General features: G+C 43.4%; 1 protein-coding gene across 4 annotated transcripts in view; it reads right to left on the reverse strand.

Annotated features, from left to right (window-relative positions):
- The window catches only part of EHBP1 (EH domain binding protein 1), a 378078-nt gene extending 366182 nt beyond the window's left edge, over nt 1-11896 (reverse strand). Inside the window, exons 1-2 of one of the 4 annotated variants that reach the window (XM_023733397.1) lie at nt 11872-11896; nt 10303-10707 (exon numbers count right to left, since the gene is read on the reverse strand). In XM_023733397.1, the coding sequence (XP_023589165.1) occupies nt 10303-10406 (104 nt within the window). In that variant the 5' untranslated portion in view covers nt 10407-10707; nt 11872-11896. Of the gene's footprint in view, nt 1-10302; nt 11019-11871 lie in introns of those variants that run through there. The other 3 variants (XM_004369280.2, XM_004369281.2, XM_023733416.1) reach the window with 3 other exon arrangements.
- Between the last annotated feature and the right edge of the window lie 3536 nt (nt 11897-15432).

Below are 15432 nucleotides of genomic sequence, written 5' to 3' on the forward strand. Positions count from 1 at the left end.
TATATACACGCTTCATTGGTTTTGCTTCTCTAGAGAACCCAGTCTAAGACATTGGTACCGAGAGTGGTTCTAGAAAAACAACATTGTAAGAATGAGTTTTCTAATTGGTTCTCAAGTCTGGTTAGTCTTAAAGATGTTCATGACTCTGCTTCCAGTAGTAAAGAGGGCACTGTTAACCCATGGCTTGAGGTGGGAATAGAAATACGCAAAATACCACCACCAATGGGTCAAGTACTGGTGAGAGGCAAGGCTCTGGGTGATCACATGTTTGATACTTTTCTACAGTTTTGTCAGAATGAGAAGTATAAAGATGCTGGTTGGTCCTACTTTTGCTAGACAAAGTGGTGAAAGAAAGAAATGAGCTCAGGGCTTCAGAGTCACAGCTCAAGTGCTGCACAGAAGACCTCAAAGTGGTCACTTATGCCCTGAAAGAAAGCCTTATCTCTTGTAGTAACAGAGCTGATACTGCAGAAAACCCGTCTAGAGTCTTATCGAAAGAGTGGCTGAATTACAACTCTAACTGAATTCCCAATTTCAAATGCTGTCTGAAATTAAAGTGAAGGCATTGATTTGGAAGAAATGGGATACTGAAACTTGGGAGGACTTATGGGCAGATAATCAGGAAGTTAGGGACACTGAACCCCTAAATTCCACTTAATTACTCCTGCCAACAGAACCAGCCCTCTCACTCCCATCTGAAGAGATTACTCCATGTTTGTCTGCTAAGCCGCATCCCCAGTAAAACCATTATCTCCTCCACCCTCATCTGGTGTGATTAACACAGCTGTGTCTGAAGAGTCTTTGTCTGAGATATCATCTGGGGCATCATCTGGGGCAGATGCCTTACAAGACATTGCTGAATGTTCTCAGAACACATCCCCACCACCCATTTTTGCTTCTAGACTTATAAGTATACATAAGTCCCAGCAAGCCCCCAAAGGTGAAGTACAAAGTGTGATGCAGGAGGAAGTATGCTACACTCCAAAAGAACTGTTTGACTTTTCTAATACGTATAAACAGAAACCTGAGGAATATGTGTGGGAATGGCTATTGAAGGTGTGGGATAAAGGTGCAAGGTACATAAAGTTGGATCAGACTGAGTTTATTGACACGGGCCCACTAAGTGCAGATTCTTCATTCCATGTTTCAGCTCCAGAGGTTAAGACAGGATCTAATAGTTTATTTGGTTGGTTCACTGAAGCATGGATTACGTAGTGGCCTACACTAAATCAAGTTGAAGTACCAGGCCTGCCTTGGAATACTGTAGAAGAAGGTAACCAAAGGCTTAGGGAAATGGCATGTTAGAGTGGATTTATCAGGTTAGACCCACAGACCCACACATGGAGTGCACAGAGGACATACCTGCTACCACAACGGTGAGGAACAAATTTGTGAAGGGAGTTCCAGCATCCTTGAAGACTGCTATGATTGTTATTTTACATAAGTCAGATTTGACAGGGAGAACTGCCCTAACTGAATTAAGACACCTAACTACAATGGGGCTGAATGGACCCTGTGGTGGTAAGGGCCAAATGGCAGCACTCAATCAACAAAGATAAGGTGGGTGTGGTTACCATAAGGGACAGTGGAGTCAAAGCAGTAATCAGAACAGTCTGACTCGTATGGACTTATGGCACTGGCTACTCAGTCACCCTGGGAGTAAAACAGATGGGAAATCTACTAAATATTTACTTGACCTGTACAAGCAGAAGAATTCTAGGTGAAGTGAATGGCAGTCTAACTCAAATCTCCAGAGTAAAGAGTCACAGCCCCTCAGTTAATTCCCAGACTTGAGCCAGTTTACAGACCCACAACACCTTGAATGAAGGGGAGGCCAGGTCCCCTGGAGAAAGGACCCCACTACGCTGCCAAAAATTTATACTGTTAATCTTTCTCCCAACCTTCCCCAAAGGGATCTACAGCCTTTTATGAGAGTAACTGTTCACTGGGGAAAAGGAAATAATCATACTTTTCAGGGATTACTCTGAACTGACACTAACTCCAAGAGACCCAAATTGTCACTGTGGCCCACCAGTCAAAGTAGGGGTGTATGGAGATCAGGTTATTAATGGAGTTGTAGCTCAGGTCCGTCTCACAGTGCATCCCCAAACCCATCCTGTAGTGATTTCCTCAGTTCCAGAATGCATAATTGGAATAGATATATTCAGCAACTGGCAGAATCCCCACATTGTATCCCTGACAAATGGAGTAAAGGCTATTACGGTAGGAAAAGCCAAGTGGAAGCCATCAAAACTGCCCCTGCCTAGGAAAACAGTAAACCTAAAGCAATACTGCATTCCTGGAGGGATTGCAGATATTACTGCCACCATCAAGGACTGGAAGGATGCAGGGGTGGTGATTCCCACCATATCCCCACATCCCCATTCAGCTCGCCTATTTGGTCTGTGCAAAAAACAGACAGATCTTGGAGAATGAGAGTGGATTATCATAAACTTAACCAGGTGGTGATTCCAATTGCAGCTACTGTTCCCAATGTGGTTTCACTGTTTGAGCAAATTAATAGATCTCCTGGTACTTGGTATGCAGCTACTGATCTGGCCAATGCCTTTTTCTCAATTCTGGTTTTGAAGGACCACCAGAAGCAGTTTGCTTCCAGGTGGCAAAGCCAGCAATATACCTTCACTTTCCTACCTCAGCGGTATATCAACTCTCCAGTCCCTATGTCGTAATTCAGTTTGCAGGGACTTTGATGTGCCTTTCCCTTCCACAAGATGTCACACTGGTCCATTATATCGATAACAATATGCTGATTGGAACTAATAGGGAAGAACTGTCAATGACTCTGGACTTACGGGTAAAACATTTGTGTGCTAAAACCAAAAACCAAACCCGCTGCCATCAGGTAGATTCCAACTCATAGCAACCCTATAGGACAGAGTAGAACTGTCCCATACGGTTTCCAAGGAGCACCTGGTGAATTCAAACTGCCAACCTTTTGGATATCAGCTGTAGCTCTTAACCACTACACCACTAGGGTTTCCATTTGCATGCTAGAGGGTGAGAAATTAATCTGACAAAAATTCAGGTGCCTTCCACTTCAGTGAAATTTCTAGGGGTCCACTTGAGTGATGCGGCATGTTGCAACACTCCTTTTAAAGTGAAGGATCTGTTATTGCATCTGGCCCCTCCCACAACTAAAAAGGAGGCAACATATACCTCATTTGGGTGTGCTACTCCGGCCTATTTATCAAGTGACTCAAAAAGCTGCTAGTTTTGAGTGAGGCCCAGAACAAGAGAAGGCTCTGCAACAGGTTCAGGCTGATGTGCAAGCCGCTCTGCCACTTGGGCCATACGATCCAGCTTATCCAATGGTGCTTGAAGTGTCACTGGCAGATACAGATGCTGTTTGGAGTCTTTGGCAGGCCTCTATTGGTGAATCATAGTGCAAACCATTAGTGTTGGCTTGTTACTGGGGCCTGAGTAGAGACTGAACGCTTAACCATGGACCACCAAGTCACCATGCAGCCTGAGCTGCCCATCATGAACTGAGTATTGTCTGACCCACAGAGCCATAAAGTCAGATGTGTACAGCAGCACTCCATCATTAAATGGCAGTGGTACACATGAGATTGGGCCCAAGGAAGACCTGAAGGCAGAAGTAAGTTTCATGAGGAAGTGATCCAAATGCCCATGGTCTCTACTCCTGTCACATTACCTGCCATCTCCCAGTCTGTACCTATGGCCTCATGGGGAGTTCCATACGATCAGTTGACTGAAGAGAAAACTCGTGCCTGGTTTACAGCTAGTTCTACACGATACGCAGGCACCACTCACAAGTGGACAGTGGCAGCACTACAGCCCCTTTCTGGGACCTCCCTGAAGGACAGTGGTGAAGGGAAATCCTCACAATGGGCAGAACTTGAGCAGTGCACCTGGTTGTTCACTTTGCTTGGGAGGAGAAATAACCAGATGTGCGACTGTCTACTGATTTATGGGCTATGGCCAATGGTTTGGCTGGATGGTCGGGGACTTAGAAGGAACATGATTGGAAAATTGGAGACAAGGAGGTATAGGGAAGAGGTATGTGGACATACCCCTCTGAATGGGCCAAAGAAGTGAAGTTATTTGTGTCTCATGTGAATGTTCACCAAAGGGTGACCTCGATAGAGGAGGATTTTAACAATCAAGTGGATAGGATGATGCGTTCTGTGGAAACAAGTCATACTCTTTCTCCAGCCACTCCTGTCATTGGCCAATGGGCTCATGAACAAAATGGCCATGGTAGCAGGGATGGAGGTTATGCATGGGCTCAGCAACATGGATTTCCACTCACCAAGGACAACGTGGCTACCACCACGGCTGGGTGCCCAATCTGCCAGCAAAAGCAACCAACACTGAGTCCCTGATATGGCACCATTCCTTGAGGTGATAGTCAGCGACCTGGTGGCACATTCATTTACACTGGACTGCTTCCATCATGGAAAGGGCAGCATTTTGTTCTTACTGGAATAGACACTTACTCTGGATATGGATTTGCCTTCCCTACAGGCAATCCTTCTGCCAAAACTACCATCCATGGACTTGCAGAACGCCTTATCTACCGTCATGGTATCCCACACAGCATCACCTTGGATCAAGGGACTCAATTCACAGCAAGTGAAGTGTGGCAATGGCCTGTCTTCATGGAATTCACTGGTCTTACCATGTTCCCTATCATCCTGAAGCAGCTAGCTTGACAGAACAATGGACTGGCCTTCTAAAGACACAATTATGGCACCAGCTAGGTGGCAATACCTTGCAAGGTTGCGGCAATGTTCTCCAGAAGGCTGTATATGCTCTAAAGCAGCATCTAATACATGGTGCTGTTTCTCTCGTAGCCAGGATTCACGGGTCCAGGAATCAAGGAATAGAAATGAAAGTGGCACCACTCACTGTTACCCCTAGTGACCCACTCACAAAACTTTTGCTTCCTGTCCCTGCCGCCCTATGCTCTGTGGGTCTAGAGGTCTTAGTTCCAAAGGAAGGAATGCTCCCATCAGGAGACACAATACTGATTTCATTGAACTGGATGTTAAGGATGCCACCCAGCCACTTTGGACTCCTCATGCTTCTGGATCAACGGGCAAAAAAGGGAGTTACTGTACCGGCTGGTGTGACTGATCCTGATTACCAAGGGGAAATCGGATAGATATTACATAATGGAGGTAAAGAAGAATATGTCTGGAATACAGGAGATTCCTTAGGGCATGTCTTAGTACTACCATGCCCTGTGATTAAAATCAATGGAAAACTACAGCAACCCAATTCCGACATGACTACTAATGGCCTAGACCCTTCAGGAATAAAGGTTTGGGTCACCCCACCAGGCAAAGAACCATGACCAGCTGAGGTGCTTGCTGAAGGCACAGGGAATATAGAATGGGTGGTGGAAGAAGGTAGTTCTAAATACCAGTTAGTACTACATGACCAGTTGCAGAAACGAGGACTGTCACTGTTACGAGTATTCCTTCCTTGTATGTGTGCATCAAATATTTTTGTTTTCTTCATTTATAAAATATAAGATGTAAATGGGGCTAATGCATATTCAGTTGTATGCAGTTAGTTCTATCATGTTAGGTGTAAGTATGACTTTGTAATTGTCTTTATTTAGAGATTGTGTACGGTTTAAGGAGATGTGTACAGGCGCCAAGTTGAGAAGGGGTGGACTGTGATGGTTATGGTTGTGTGTCAACTTGGGTAGGCCATGATTCTCAGTGGTTTGGCAGTTATGTAATGATGTAGTTTGGCAGTTAAGTAATGATGTAATCACCTCCATGATGCGATCTGATGTATTGAGCCAATCAGTTGTAAGGGGAGTTTCCTCAGAGTTGTGGCCTGCATCCAATATATATGGACATTCTGGCAAACCTCACTGGCTTTTGCTCACTCTGGATCCTGCATCCAGCTCATCATCATCTGACCTCCAGTTCTTGGAAGTTGAGGCAACAGCCTGCCATACTGCCTGCCGATCTTGGATTCGTCAGCCTCCACAGTCAGTGAGTCAGCAGCCTGCCATCTAAACCGACGATGTTTGAGTCAGGAGAAGTCTCCAGCCTGGCACCTGACCCAAGGACTTGGGACTTGCCAGCCCCTACAACCACTTGAGCCATTTCCTTGATATACATCTAAATCAATCTCACTTTCACTTTCTACATACACACACACACACACACACACACACACACACACACACATCATATGCTTCACTGGTTTTCCTTCTCTAGAGAACCTAGCCTAAGACAGCCTCCTTAAACCCCTACGTGCATCCTGCTCATGCTGTTATGTGTCATGTCCAGGCCCATACACTGTGGCCATGACAAGAAAACATGGATAAAGTTTCTCCTCTCATTAGTCACAGAAATAACACATTCTTCCCTTGGAAATACACTTGATTCTAATCATTCTCTTCTATCAATGCAATGTCTTTCCTGAATCCCATTCTACCATCTTCATTCCTTTGAGTTTCAGATTCATGCAGAAGTCAATGTATTTTATTGAATATACTTATCCTGGAATCAAGAATAGGCACTTGGTAAGGTTGAAAACATTATTTTAAAATAATGCTTCTTAAACTTTACTATCTATATTGCAGACTTTGTTAAAATACAGAATCTGATTCAGTACGTCTAAGGTAGGACTTAAAGAGCCCTGCTGGCACAATGGTTAAGCGCTTGGCTGCTAACCAAAAGGTTGGCAGTTCAAAGTCAGCCAGAGGCTCCGTGGGAGAAAAGACCTGGAGACCTACTCCCATAAAGATTACAGCCTAGGAAACCTTATGGGGCCATTCTACCCTGTCAAATAGGGTCGTTATGAGTCAGAACTGACTTGATGGCACACAATAACAAGGTAGGACTTGAGAGTCTGCCATTCTAACAGGCTTCCACGCATTGCCAATGCTCTAGATCCTCAGAAAACACTTTAAGTAGCTAGGTTCCAAAAAGCAATGGCACCTATATATACAGGTTACCTCCAAAGGCACAATCCCAATGGAATGCTAACTATTCTTTCTATCATTTATTCCTTCTTCTCTAATTTATGTCAGATATACTTTCTTATCCTCTCAACATGTGCAATTCTCCTTCAGTGTTATTATTGATGCTTCTTTCCTTTTATTTATTTGGCATCTCTAAATTTCCTTCCTCCCCTTTTATTTTTCCATACATCCAAAATAGTATCTACAATGTAAAAGCAGCTGATTAAAGAAAAAAGTCCTTACTATGTGCCCAAGTCTATTTTTATTCCTTTGTCCTTTAAGTAGATTCTAAATCAGCACACACATCCAACAATTTAAGACTTCTGGCAGGGATCAAATGAATGGGAAAAAGAAAAGAAAACTATAGCACAGAGGAGTAGAAACTGGGCCTAACCAGTATACATCACAAGGACTTTAAGCAAAGGAAGGTAAAAGGAATACTAACTAAAAGTCATTACAACGATCTTTTTTTTCTCTACGCTACTCACCAAGGTAGAATGTAGAACATTGTCTTTATAAACTGTTTTATGCCAACTGAGCTAGATGTTCCAGTTGAGCTAGACGTTCCCGGAGACCATGGTCCCCACAGCCCTCCGCCCAGCAATTCAGCAATTTTTATATACAGTAGTGAAAAGATTTTTCAGCTCCATTTCAGGATTTATTTATTCTAAATACTATTCATTAAAATAAAATTTTAGCACATCAAACAAATATGTTATTCTTTGGGTACTGTCACCTTGTTAGCTTTAAAGTGTATTTTTAAATGAGAGTAAAACAATTTCAAAATGTTTAGAACTATATGCCTGAAAATTCTAGGAGAACATCCAAATGCTTTTGGCGTTAAGGCCAGATCCTATCATAAAGAGTTAATTGAATAGGTGTACCATAATGGCATCCCTAAAAGTAATCAAGCCATCCATTCAACTGTAATCAAGTTAATTTTCCATTCTTGCTTTCACTTTGAGACACATTAACAATAACTTATATATTTCTCAAAGGAAAAAAAAAAATTCCAGGGATGCTGCAAACTATGGAGAAGAAACTGATTTTGTGACTGAAGCATCAGCTGGTATGTTCCACTTCTCTAAATGAGATTTAAATTTAATTATCTTAAAGTTGATACTTTCAATATACTAAAAATACTTGTAATCAGGCTCTTCCTCATGTATTCTCTGCCTTGGTTAATAGTACACCTAGTCTTCCAAGTCAGAAATCTAGACCTTTCCCTTCCCCTTATCCTCACCCTTTCCTGGCCCCCAAATGAAGCAATCAGAAAGCTCTATCCATTTTGTACCCTGAGTGTTCTTCCGGTCTGTTCTCTCCATTCCCTCTGCCACTGCCTTAGTCCAAGACTTTGTTCACCATGCCTACTGCAAGACTTGGAAACCCTGGTGGTGTAGTGGTTAAGAGTTATGGCTGCAAACCAAAAGGTTAGCAGTTTGGATCCACCAGGCATTCCTTGGAAACCATATGGGGCAGTTCTACTCTATCCTATAGGGTCGCTATGAGTCAGAATCGACTTGACGGCAACGGGTTTGGTTTTTTGGTTTATTGCAAGACTAACCTTGTTGCCTCCAGGCACCCTGTCCACTATGATTCTTATTCTGTACTAAAATCCAAGTGATTTTCCAAAATGCAGATCTAATGTCTCTGCCTCTCAAACTCTTCACTATGTCCCTATCATTCACAGAATAAAGTCTAATTCATTTACAACACATAACTTCCCATGATTTGAGTCCTGCCTGCCTCCAAACCTCATATCCCACTGTATTTCCCCCATCCTGTACTTTAAGTTCCATCAATATCAAACTACACAACTTGAAGTCCAGCACACCTCACGCTATTTAAAGCTTCCACGCTTTTGCACAAGCTGTTACTTCAGTCTAGAATGTCCTTCACCTCTTACCCCTTGGCTTCCCGGCAAACTACTATGAATTTTTCAAAACCCAGCTCAGATCCCAGGAAGTCAGCCCAAGACCCCACTCCCTAACTCTTACAAAGCTGATTCTTTTCTCATCTGCCAAGTTTGTATATAGTAATGGCTATAATTTACTGGGAATTTACTATGTGCTTGACAGTGTTGTAAGCATTTTACATGTATTAACTCATTTAATCTTAATAACAGCCCTTCCTATGAAGTGGTACCATTATTACCTTTGTGAATATAGAAGCTAAATCACAGAGAAGTGAAATAATCTGCCCCCAAGGATACCCAATTGTTAACTGGCAGAGAAAGATTCAAATATCTGCATCAAACGTATTTCTATTATTGTACTGATCACAGTGAATTTGTTTACATGACTGTCTCCCACCATGGACTGTGAGCTCCTTGAAGGCAGGGACTATGCCATTTTCCACTCTGTATCCAAAGTGCCTGGTATAAAGTGGGTAATAGATGCATGCACTTGTTGAATTGCATATAAAATAATATTCCTAACCAGTTCAAAAGAAAAGCATTCAGAGACTAGTTTCCAAATAAATATTCAAAATGTGGTATAAGAATTCTAGAATAGAGTCAGCTACTTTTCCATCTAGTAAAAAGGATGTTACAAAGAGAAGTTATTACAGACCTTGTGGACAACGAAATGGACTTATTTGCAATAATACTGCTTAATCACTGCAGTGAATCAAAACCCAAAGGAACATTTGCTTAAAATTAACTTTTTTTCTCTCACTAAATAAAAGTCCTTCTTGCTTATCATTCATGGCCGCGAAAAGAAAGCCTTAAATTTACTTTACTCAAGCGGAAAGAAGCAAATCATAGGCCAGTACTACTAATTGCTTTCTTAAGACCAGCCAAGAAATGTATCCCATTAGGCAATTAAAATAAAATACAGTTGCCTGACCAAGGATATAACAAAAGAATTTCTAAGGTTGTAAGGACTGGCATTCCACTACTCAAATAATGAGAAACTCTTTATCGTAAGTAAAGAAAATGAAAAATCAAGAACACTTAAAACAGCTTACCACCACCCAAAAATGTAGATTTCTGTAACACTACATGTTCACAATATTTCAATAGCCATTCCTCGTGTCACCTTCAAATTTAAGAATCAAAGTTACTCTAACACCAATGACCAAAGACCTCACAACCAGATCTACTGTACTTAGTGTGCTCTCAGTTACAATCCTCTTAGCCATACTAAAGTGCAGTAATTAAAACCCACAGGGATGGTCCAGCAGCAACAGTGCACACCACAGTACTTGTTAGAATAATCTGCACCCCGCCCAGCTCCTACACACTTGGGCGCCAGAAAGGTAAACCAGCTATTAGAAGAGGCAGAGTTTCGGCCACAGCACAGAAAACTCTATCCCCAGGCACATCTTACCATTTCTTAGTACACTCCACCATCAGCTCCTGGTAGGAAGCCACAAACTGGAACTTGGATGCATGTTTTCCCACACGCTGCAGTCTCTTCCAAACTGAAGCCATGATGATCAGTCAATACACTGGAGCAGTTCTGGGTCAGCAACACAGCAGCTTTAATAAAGGAGAGGGTCCAAAGCAAAAGAGCTTTGCATGTATGTCTGAATTTTAAGAAACTCAATTACAACTTGAAATGGTGTTTGAAGTCCATAAGTCTTCTCCCTGTTTCACAGGGTAAATCCCATCTTAGATGAATGGTCCAGTCAAGAGCAGCATGATATACGTGACAGGATGAGTAAGAGGAGGCTCCCTCATGGAGACATCACCATTCCACCTCTTGGGCTATATGACGTGTATTCCTGAAGGACTGAAAAGCAAAACAAAGACAAAAGAGAAAGAAAATGAGAGCAGCATAAGAAGAGGCTACCCACCCATGTTAGATAACGCTGCAACAGACAACCCCGGTTCTTCACATCTTTTTCAAACAATGAAACAGAACACCAACCTCAAAAGCCAGTAACATCAAGGATGCGAGACACTAAGGAAGAAATTACAAGCCACATCGAAGACGTGGAGCAACACATCAGGTAATCAGCATCAACAACAATCGAGAGACGCAAGTCAGGGCCCTATCTCCCCCTCCTAGCATCACAGAAGGGCGAGCAGAGCGGGAAAGTCAAGGGATGCTGTTTAATGTCCACCGCCAGTCGGAGAAAGAAGTGGAGTTATTTTTAAATAAACTTTGTTTTTCAGCCGATAATTAATAGTTTTGACTCCTAGAATGTGTGCTTAGAACAAACTGGGGAGAGAGGAGGAATGCTGTTGTTCAGTCAGAAGCCGAAAGGGATGGGGAACGAGGAGTGGAGGGAAATCTCAAGGCAGAGGGAGGGCTGTGTCCCGACTCCAGGCCACTTGGGCTCCTTCACCTTCGCTGCCAACCGCAGGGAAATGGAAACTCCTGCCTGGGCGTGAAGCACTGACCAGCGGGGCGAGTGCACGGTGCGGTGACGGTGCCTCCCTCCCCCATTTCAGGGGAACAGCTCGCCGGAGCCTCGTCTCCTCCCGCAAGGAACCCAGACCCTTGCCCCCCAGCGGAGGCAGGCGGTGGCTCGCCTGCGGTCCCTGTCACCCAAGCGATGCCAGTAGATCCCAGCCCCGTTCCCGAGCCCCGGCCCCTCTGCACGTCCGCTCCCGCCTCCTCCTCACACCTCTAATCCCGCTGTCTGGCAGAGTCTGGCCCCGTTCCCTTCTCAGCGCCGCTCCTCCATCGCCGCCGCAGCAGCAGCCGCCGCCGCCGCCACCGAGTCCTCCATCCCCGCCGGAGCCACATGGAACAGCCGAGCCAGCCGCGGCGCTCGCGGTAGCGGGGGTCTGCAGCCCCTCAGGCGGACGGCGCCCCTCACGCCCGCCCCCTCCCTGACGGAGTCGCCCCGCAACCGTCCCCCACCCTACAATACCCTGCCAGAGCCGCTGCCGCCGTTCAGCGCCCAGCACCCCCTCCCCCGCCTTCCTCCTCCGCCACCATCATTACCTCCCCCGCCGCACCTCTCACACTAACCCTACCCTCCGCAGCTCAACCTGCGTCCGCCCCGCCGCCATTGGCCGGGCCCCTCGTGTGCCCCGCCCACCTCGACGGCCGGGCCTTTGAGCGGCTGGGACACCTCATTGATGGGTCGGCATGCCCATCACAGGGGCTCCACCCCCTCGCTCGGGAGGAGCACCCCGCCCCCCAGAACACAGCACGCAGTGTAGCCTTCTTTTTTAAAAAAATTGAAACCCACGAAGGACGATCCCGCCCCTTCCTCTGATTGGCTTGGAAAGGGAAGGGCTAGGCGGGAGGAGTAAGGAGTGTTTATAGTGAACTGGAAGATGATTGAAGAAAGGGGATGTCGGTCAAGGGCGCGGCCGGGTGCTGGGCGGGGTTTCTGGCTCCAGTCCGTGGTAGCACAGCTCTGAGCTGGCTTTGCTGCGGGTGTGGGTAGTTCGGCTGCCGTGTTTTTCTCTCCTGTTCTGTCCTGTCTCACTCTAGGGCCGCGGTGCGCCCTCTGCTCTGCAGCTAAGGTTTTGCGCAGATAGCGTTTTTTCATGACAAGCTAAAGTAATGAACCTGCCAGGCCCCCCGCCCAACATTCAGTCGACTGGTCCTCAGCTGGATTCATTAAGCTAAGCTAGACATTAAGTATTTATGGTACAATTTCTTCTTGTTTTCGATCTTCAACATTTTTTTGAATCTTGGTTTTTCTTCTTCGTTGTCGGTCTCATTTTCCCCTGGTAAGCACTATGGATAGATTTGGCAGTGGCTGGCCCTGGTGGTGCAGTGGTTAAGAGCTTGGCTGCTAACCAAGAGGTTGGCAGTTCAAAGCCACTAGCTGTGCCTTGGAAACCCTATGGGGTAATTCTGCTCTGTTCTTTAGGGTCGGTATGAGTTGGAATCCACTCGATGGTGATGGGGTATGGTTTGTTTTTTGGTTTGGGTTTTTTTTTTTTTGTTTTTTTTTTTTGGCAGACGGTTGTCAAAGGCAAAGGAGAGGAGGAAATAACCTAAAGAAAATGTTAGTGGGACAGGGGCACTTAACCTTGTTAAAAGAGTCAAGGACTTTTGAGCATGTATGAAAGTTATAGGTACTTTCCCAAGGGGAAACAAATGCCCTACCACAAAACACAAAAATCTGCTTACAATTTTAAGTGGTTCACAAACCTCTGGTGTACAGAAAGAGGAGAAAGAATGATATTTCTGGGAAATCCCAACATTTAAGGAATAAGTGAGAAAGGAACAGAAGTAGGAGGGAATACTCAATAAGCTATGGACAAGTAGTTCGAAAAAAGAAAAGGAAGCTAACGTGAAAAGAAAATAAGCAGGATGGAAACAGGTCATTCTTGTTCTTAGATGGAGAGCAGCGTGCATGAAAGTTGTTAGGGACTAGGGAAGGATTCTTTGAGGGACAGAAGGGGAGGGCAGTGATGGATGAGAATGGAGCACAACTGTAGACATGGGAAGGACAAGAAAAAGACAGATACTGAAGAATCAGGAGAGATGGGAAGATAAATGGAAAGTTTGAATCCAGTATCTATTTCCATTTTCAGTAAAGAATGTGATCTAATACCACAAGAACACTGCATTTTATAGATAAGGGCATAGATACCACTTATTTTGCTATAGTCCTAATTTTAAAATGTTAAGGTACCAATAATAATTAAATTGATTCTTACTTCGTGTACAGCTTAGTATTCTTTGATGTCCTTTCTAAGTGGTTTACTAAGTCACTACAACCTACAACCATTATGATCTCACATATAGTAATGTATTCTGCATCATTAGTAGACTTTATGAGTTTTTTAAACGGCTACTTTATAGAAATGGTCATAGACTACCTCAATCCAAGTTGCCCTTCAGGAACAATCCACATGATGATCAGAAGGTTTTTGCACCCTATTTATTATTGTTCTTCAGGATTTCTCAGACTTTCTAAAGTGGTCATCCTGGTTTGTTTTACTACTTTTTCCTTCTTCTAAAAACAGAGAGAGAGAGACTTTAAGAGATTATCTTAAAAGCAATCAATTTTAAATAACGAGCGTCTTTCTAAGACCCCTAGGGAATTATCCTCAAGTTGTGAAAAATTTCAAGAGAATGACAAAGAGTTTCTTATAAGACAGATCTTCTTGTTGGGGAAAATATTTTTCTTGGATGTAAATTCTTCTTCATTTTAGCCACTGAGGTGGCTGAGCAAAGACCTAGGTTATAATTGTTATTGAATGAGTGAAAGAATTAAGAGCACACCTTGACATTGTTGCTGCTGAGCTGAAGTTGAAGCTACTTTTTAACTGAATTTTTGAACTAACCTATCCGCTAACTAAATTTATTAAAGAACCATCAATATAGAATATTTTAAGATCTTATTGTCTGCTTAGCTGATAATTATTGAAAACAAGTATTAATTATATTAAATACTATGCATTGTACATGAAAGATACAGTCCGTATCTTCAAAGAGCTTTCAGAAGCATTCACTTAAATATGCTGAAACGTTTAGCATACATGAAAGAAAGTAACACAAATTGTTTAACCTGTCTAAATCTCAGCTTCCTACTCTGTAAAACAAATAATCAGGCCTACTTTTGTGGTAGTGTAAATGGTTAATGCACGCATTAGAGGTTCGAGTCCACCCAGAGGTGCCTGAGGAAGAAAAGCCTGGTGATCTACTTCCTAAAAATCAGTCATTGAAAACCCTATGGAGCACAGTTCTATTCTGACACACATGGTGTTGCCACAAGTCACAATCAACTCAACAAAAACTGGTTTTTTACTTTTCTGGCATGTTGAGAAGATGAAAGATATGTATATAAACTTCCTAGCACATAGTAAACAGTCAGTAAATGGTAATTAATATACTGTGTTTGGTAGCAAATATATACAAACAAGAAAAAAAGACAAAACAGACCTTCAAGAATACTTGGACATTACTGAATTGCTACCCAACATCACTGTCTCAAGCACTAAAGAATCTCAGAGAGAACAAATTTAACATTATTACTCTTCCTTTAACTCAATAGGTACTAAAGAGTAGAACACCAACAGTTTAGGTGATCTCAGATTTTATAATAATTACTAAGAATTCACTTACCCTCAACCTTCATGACTACCTGGAAGAATATATCTTACAGCCATCTAGCATGCCATATATTAACTGAGAACTTCTGGCATGATTTAAGTTACCTTTTTTCTTAGGGCCCCATACTCCCTGTATGTTGTTGTGTGCTGTTAAGTCAATTCTGACTCATAGCAACCCATGTGACGGAGTAGAACCGCCCCATAGGATTTCCTAGGGTGTAATCTTTACAAGGTAATTACTGGTGATGGAATGTGAAAGTTGGAAACGAAGAAGAATCAGTAGTTGGAAAATATGGCCTTGGTGATAGAAATGATGCCAGAGATTGCATGACAGATTTTTGCAACACCAATGACTTCTTCATTGCAAATACCATTTTCAACAACATCAATGGCGACTTTACCCATGGACCTTGTCGGGTGGAATACACAGGAATCAAATTGACTACATCTGTGGAAAGAGACAATGGAAAGCTCAATATCATCA

This window comes from Trichechus manatus, unplaced genomic scaffold (genome assembly GCF_000243295.1).
Source record: "Trichechus manatus latirostris isolate Lorelei unplaced genomic scaffold, TriManLat1.0 scaffold00004, whole genome shotgun sequence".
Classification (NCBI taxonomy): Eukaryota; Metazoa; Chordata; class Mammalia; order Sirenia; family Trichechidae; genus Trichechus; species Trichechus manatus.